Source organism: Octodon degus, unplaced genomic scaffold (assembly GCF_000260255.1).
Source record: "Octodon degus isolate 3935 unplaced genomic scaffold, OctDeg1.0 scaffold00530, whole genome shotgun sequence".
Classification (NCBI taxonomy): domain Eukaryota; kingdom Metazoa; phylum Chordata; class Mammalia; order Rodentia; family Octodontidae; genus Octodon; species Octodon degus.
Window position 1 is genome coordinate 40,867 of NW_004525106.1, and position 6,852 is coordinate 47,718.

General features: G+C 34.9%; 1 protein-coding gene across 1 annotated transcript in view; it reads right to left on the reverse strand.

Moving 5' to 3' along the window:
- The window catches only part of Intu (inturned planar cell polarity protein), an 81,558-nt gene that overhangs the window by 38,398 nt on the left and 36,308 nt on the right, over positions 1–6,852 (reverse strand). Inside the window, exons 5-6 of the mRNA XM_023708746.1 lie at positions 5,467–5,585; positions 2,300–2,389 (exon numbers count right to left, since the gene is read on the reverse strand). Coding sequence (XP_023564514.1) covers positions 2,300–2,389; positions 5,467–5,585 — 209 coding nt within the window. The remainder of the gene's footprint in view (positions 1–2,299; positions 2,390–5,466; positions 5,586–6,852) is intronic.

The window sequence follows — 6,852 nt, forward strand, 5'->3', positions numbered from 1 at the left end:
CCCTTCTTGGACTTTTTTGCCTTCTTCACCTTACCCTTTTTACCAGTGCCACTGGCAGAAGCCTTCTGGGCTTCAGGTTTCTTCTCTTTAGTGTCTGGCTTCTCAGTTTTTTCACCCGCCATCTTGCAAGATGGGAAAGAGAACTAAGATTCCCTGACACTGATTTTGTGTAAGCCACCTTGGAAGTGGATTCTCTAGCTTCATTTAAAACCTTCTGATGACTGTATTCTTGGCTGCCATTCAGCTATAACATCAAGAAAGACCCTGACTGAGCCAGAACTACATAGCTAAGCTGCTCCTGGGTTTCTGTACCACCACAACACCTGTAAGATAGCATGTGTTTACTATTTAAATTACCTCTCAAATTTGTAGTTTTTTTCCCCTGAGTATTGGAGATCAAACCCTGGGTCTCATGCATGCTAAGCAAATAGTCTATCACTGTGTTATATCTCTACCCCCAAATTATATGTAAATTTAAGGGAAGGATAATTTTTATATCCAATAGATAACTATAGATTACTAACACAATGTCATATAATGAAAGAAAGCCAGGAAAATGATATTTTATTTCAGTTGGCAGGATCGTGTATTTTCTGGCCCATCTTTGTCTTTCTTGGATAGATTAAACACTAAGAAAAAACAAAAGGCAAATTTTATCAGAACTGATATTCTCCAAACTTGTGTCAGTAATACACTAAAGCACTTACTTTATTATTAGGTATAGACCTATGCCATGGTTCTGGGGACCAAAAAGATAAAAACTAAAATGGGCTTAATACTTTAATGATAAAGTTACTTTAAAAGTTGACAGGAATTTAAATGACAAGTTTTAAGACTCATTGAACAAGGGGCCGGGGAGCTAGCTCAGTTATATAAGCGCTTGCCTAGCAAGTGCAAGATCCTGAGTTTAATTCCTGGTACAGCAAAAAAAAAAGACTCATTGAAGAGGGACACACACACCATTCTAACAGTAATTAAGTCCATCTCCATGAAGGCTGCTCTCCATATTTGTAGTCCATTTGTCCCCTAATTTTAGTGTCCAGTGAGATGGGATCACTGTAGTAGAAACAATTCAGACTGACCCTCATTCAATTTGAAATTCTGCCTCTTCCTAATTATGTAGGCTTTGTCAAATTATTATTATTATGATTTTCTTTTTTGTGGAACCTGGGATTGAACTCAGGCCCTTGCGCTTGCCAGGCAAGTGCTTATTCTGCTGAGCCATCTCCCTGGCCCCTGTCAAATTATTTAACCAACAGAATGCAAAGTATCTCAGGACCAGTTCATTATAGATGTTAATCTTGTTTTCATTTCCAGCATCTCAAATAAGATATATTAATTACATAATTCTTGCAAAAATTCAAGGGGGCCATATAAGATGAACCATTGGAGAAGTCACTTTAGAGTCATTATTTTGCCAAGTGTTCATAGAGGGCTGCCCTATTAGCTCAGTGGACTAAAACACCTGCTTAGGCAGAGCTTAGTCCTGCATGCTGTGCCTGCCCTGCCCCCAGGGGCGTCCTGAGACTGGGCGTGGTGGTGCATGCCTGTATTCCCAGCGCTTGGGAGGCTGAAAACAGGAGAATCACTACAAGTCTGAGCTACATTGTGAGTCCCTGTAGACCCTGTCCTAAATACAGAAAAAAAAAGTGTTCATAGAAAATACCCTTACCCAGGCCCTTCTTGAAAATCTCCAAAAATAAAAGAGGGAGGGGCTGGTGAGGTAGTTCAGTGGCATAAGTACCTGCCTTGCTAGTGCAAGGTTCTGAGTTCAACTCCAGCACAAAAAAAAAGGTTTGCAAAATCCAAAACATAGCATTGTGGAGAGTAAAAAAAAAAAAAAAGACAAGATTATCTCTCGGTCACTTTTACACTTATATATAGGCCACAGAGAGGTACCTATGTGCACTGCCAGCTCCAGCCTCCCTCCTTAGCCCAGGTGATCACCTTTCTGAACTCTTTTGGGTCTGTGCACACTAGATGAACACAAGTACAACTACTTCACTCATGCTGTATACCTCTAAATCATAACACTGTTTAGGAAGTGCCTTTTTTTTTTTTTTTTTTTTTGGCCAGGTTAGCCCACCCAGGGGGGTGGGATGGCAGAGCATGTGGTGCAGGTGATTGAAACACGGTCCCTGCACTTGCCTAAGCTTGCCTAAGCAGGCACTTTGGCCTGCTGAGCTATCTCGCCAGCCCCTAAGAAGTACCTTTTAACAAAAAAGTCATAATTTTAATGAAATAGCCTCTTAATACTATTTTATAAATGACTTTAAGGTAAACAAAATTTTCCACTTACTCTTCAGCAGGCAGGCCAATTAACAGCAACTTCTCAGATTCTTTTAAATAAGCTACATGAATTTGTTTTCCATTTAAAATGAGGGATGAGCTAAGAGAAAATAAATTTCAAATAAGGTTAGAGTATCTTTAAATATCATAAAATTATAAAAATACCATAAAAATTACATATGGTACGATTTAAGAATATAGTGCTTAAAAAACAAATTTCTTGGCATATATATCGAACTGCCACACAGAAAAGGCCAAAGAATTATGTGACAATGAAAGTACATTCTAAAATATTTTTAAAACAACCCAACAAAACTGCACTAAACAATAGTACATTTATTATTAAAAAGAATGTTGACATTTTTTAATAACATTAAGATGCTACATACATCTTTTTTCCAAAAGAAACTTCTTTCTCAGTTGAATATTTAATATACCTTTTATGAACATGATTGGTTAAAAGTGTCACAAAAAAAGAAAAAAATGGTCCCAGCTCAGAAAATGACAACTAATCAGATTACCAGTCAGATTTAAATATGTCCTTAAGGAAACATTTGGAGTAATGTATATAATGTAATAATAGTTTCAGGACACATATCTGTTTTGAAGCTGATTAAATTGTGCATTTTACATATGTTGAATTTATTATACTTAATTATGTCCATGAAACTGTAAAAGGTTAAATACATTCTCAAAAGAGACTGAATAATGAACTATGGAAATATAGAGAAAAATACAGAGCTTAAACATAAACATTTTTTCTCGAAAAGAAATTTCTTTTGTCTTGTTAAAAAATACATGTATGTTTAGTCAAATAGTAGACTCTTTAGTAGTCAGACTGATATTACTAGTTTTAAAAATGCAAAAGCCACGAGACATACCATACCTGTTATTATAGAGTCTTTAAAATAGTAATTTTCTTTCTTTTTCTTTTCTTTCTTTCTTTTTTTTTTATTTTTTTTTTTTATTTTAGGGAAGGATCTACAGGGTGTTTAGGGTCTCACTACTAGATCTGGCTTGTAATGATCTGCCTGTTTACCCTCCCAAAAGCTGGGATTATTGGTGCACGCCACCATGCCCAGTCTCAATTGCTGTCTCAGTGTGCCCTGGGGTTGGGGCTGGCACAGCAGGCCATGGGATGGAACCCCCAGCCCCCACACCTGCTTGCAGGCACTTTAATCCACTGAGATATTTGACCAGCCCCAAAATAGTAATTTTTTTGAAGTTTCTTCAGAATCGATGTTTAGCTGTTTCTTTCCACATGTTTAACTCATTATCTAATCATCACTAACAATATCTAAATAATAAATAATATGACAGCTATCCTACATTGTACAAAGGTGAACTTACATGAAGGATTTTTTTTTTTTTTTTCCTGGCTCAGGATGCTTTGAGGGCAGGCCTGGGATGGCATGTGGATCCGGGGATCAAACCAGAGTAACCTGAGCCTGAGTGCCTTTGCTTAAGCAGGCACTGAAACAACTGAGCTAATGGGCAGGCCCCCTAGGTGAACTTAATTGAAGAAACTTAAATTTTTAAGTTTCTTAAAAGAAAGGCTTGTACCTTAAAACATGCTAAATCAAAGAGGTCAGTCACATATAACCAAACATCATAAAGTTCCATACATGTGAAATGACTAGAACAGAGAAATGTGTAGGTATGGCTGGGGTAGGCAGGTTGAAAAGGCACAGTGTTTCTCTTTTGACGTGACAAAAATGTTGTAAAATTGACTTTGGTGCTGGTTACTCAATTCATGGACATCCTTGAAACCATCTACTTGTATACTTTTTAAATGGATGAAGTGTAACATTGATGAGTTGTATATCGCAGGAAAGGTGTTAAAATATGTAAGTGATAGGAAGGGCTGGACATATAGCTCTATAGCATTTGCCTAAATATGTGAGGCCCTAGGTTTGGTCCCAGCACCATAAAAATCAGTCAGTAATAAAAAAAAATTAAAAAAAACTGTCAATGTGCTTCTATTTGTTTGTTTTTTGAGGCAGTCTCCCTATGTGGGCCAGCATGGAGGTGATCTTCCTGCTTCAGCCTCCCAAGGGCTAGGATTACAGGCATGTGCCACCAGGCTCAGTGCATGGTGTTTATAAATGAAAATGTATACTCTAAATGGAGAGCCAGGTACCCCTGTCTTGAAAAATGAACCAATTTCTATATACAGTATCCATCCTCAATTAAAAGCCACAGATTTAAGTATGACTTTTATCTAGAAGAATAAGGAAATTTTTCTGTTGCCTTACAGATCTTGCCTCTTTCTAAAATCCTAAAAGTCCTGCAAAATTGAATTTTATATTTTATTTATAAGATGAGATGCATCCAATTTGAAATAAACTTTACTCCAAGATTATTAAAATATTAAGGAAGAAAATTTGTAATACTTAATCTTTTTATTTTATTTTTTAAAGAGGTACACTGAGTTCTTCTGTCTCTAAGTTAAGCAAGGCTTGTCAGTGTTAATGTTTGGTAAGTCAGTGTGGAATAAGTAACTATTTGATGTGTTCTTTTTTTCTTTCTTTCTTTTTGTGGGTGCAACAAAAGGTAGGAACTCACACATGGAGACGAACACTGTACCAATGAGCTACATCTTCAGCCCTAATTTTTAAGTTATCTGACAGCAGTGTTGTTTATCCATCACTATGTAATCTGCACAGATAACAGATGACAGTGAATTTTGAATATTCCTCTTAAAGTACATTCTGCATGTTTCTATAATTGCTGTAAGAAGAGAGTATTTTTTAACTATTTGAAAAATTCAGAGCTTAATAATTCTTGCCAATCACAAAGGTATTGTCTAAGAATTTAATCAAGTAAAAATATGAGTCTGGGATAGTAGTACATGCTTGCAATCTGTGGTAGGCTGAGACATGAGGATTACAAGTTCAAGCTTAACTTAGGCAACTTAGAAAGATCCTGTCTGCAAAAACAAACAAACAAACAAAGACTAGGAATATAGCTCAGTATAAAGGACCTGTGTTCAATCCCCAGTACTATGGAAAAAAAAAAAAAGATATGACTTACCTAAGGATATCTTAGCTATGATTATAAATATTTACACTATAGATACAATTATATTTGTATAACATTTATTTTAGAGTTTTACTGTATTTATTGCAAAGAAAATAACTTGATCAAAAAGACTTAAAGCTACATAAAAATTATTACCTAGTCACTTGTGTCCCCGTTACATTTTCCAGCATGTCACAGAGTGTGAGAAAAATTCCTCTCACACTTTTAAGTTTCTGAGATGCTTCAGACATTGGATAATGATAAAGAATTTCTTGCTATTAAATGAAAGGAAACAGAAATGATCAAACTGCCCAAAATTTCCAGTCATTATTTTTGTGATAGAAAGTTGAGACTATGTATTAAGAACAACAAAAACAAGAAAGAATTTATTTATTTTCAGTGGGAACTGTATTCAAATAAAGAGAAGTATGCTTGGGATCTTAACACATTAACTAGCATTTAAAATATTACATTGAAAATACATTAGAGGTTGCTAGTTGCTCTTGATACCACACTGTATGCTAAGTAGAAATCTGATTAAGTGAAGTTACAATTAATTTCAAGCTGTTTTAAACTTTAATCTCCTTAATAATTTCTAATATGAATATTTTATTTATATTTCCTTATACAACTATTCTTATCCACCATGGCTCTATAGCTACTTATACCACATGTAACTTTTAGGAATTAATTCATTTACCTTCATAATTAACTTTGAAAACCTAATCTTTATTTTTCATAAAATTATTAAATGCTTACTTATGCCCAAATTCAAAATTACAATTAAATATAAAAGTGAGACAACAAAAGTAAAGTAATCCAAACAGGGAAAAGTATCACAGTATTATAAAATCTGTCTTAAGTTTGAAAGAATTTGCAAACTTCAAGTCAATCTGAATTCAAAAGATTAAGTGAGAACATATTTTATTTTAAATTATGCAGAATACTGGATCTATAAGATACTTTGCAAAATCCTATTATTGTTTTTTTCCTATTTTTAAAAGCATATTCCCAGGAAACAAATGGCTTTTACAAAGTACTATCTCAGAAACAGGATGTGTACCATGCTAATACTTTTAAAATACAGAGTGATGAACCATTGTATATCTCCTTTTTGTTCTTAAACCAACATTTTTTTTCATAAGACAAATTATAAGCATGTAAAATAAAAATTAGAAGCCATGGAGAGTTCAGAGTAGTGCCTTGTTTAATGACTATATCCATAAATACAGTCACAAAATGAAAGACTAAACTCCTTAAACATTATGTATCTTTTTCTGAGTTCTCTCTCTAAAGAATGTTATAATTCTGCTTTATGGTCTGTGTAAGAAATAATTATATAACACTGTATCCATGTATAGGTAACTTTTATTTAATTTATTTTTTTATACCTCAGATATTTTTATTTTAAAGAGAATAAAAAAAGTAGATAATGGGCCAGCCAGATGGCTTGCCTGCAAGCAGGCACAGGGCCTGGGGGTTTGATCCCTAGGCCTGCAGTACTGCCCCCCCCCCCCCGGGCATGCTGAGATGGCAGTTGAA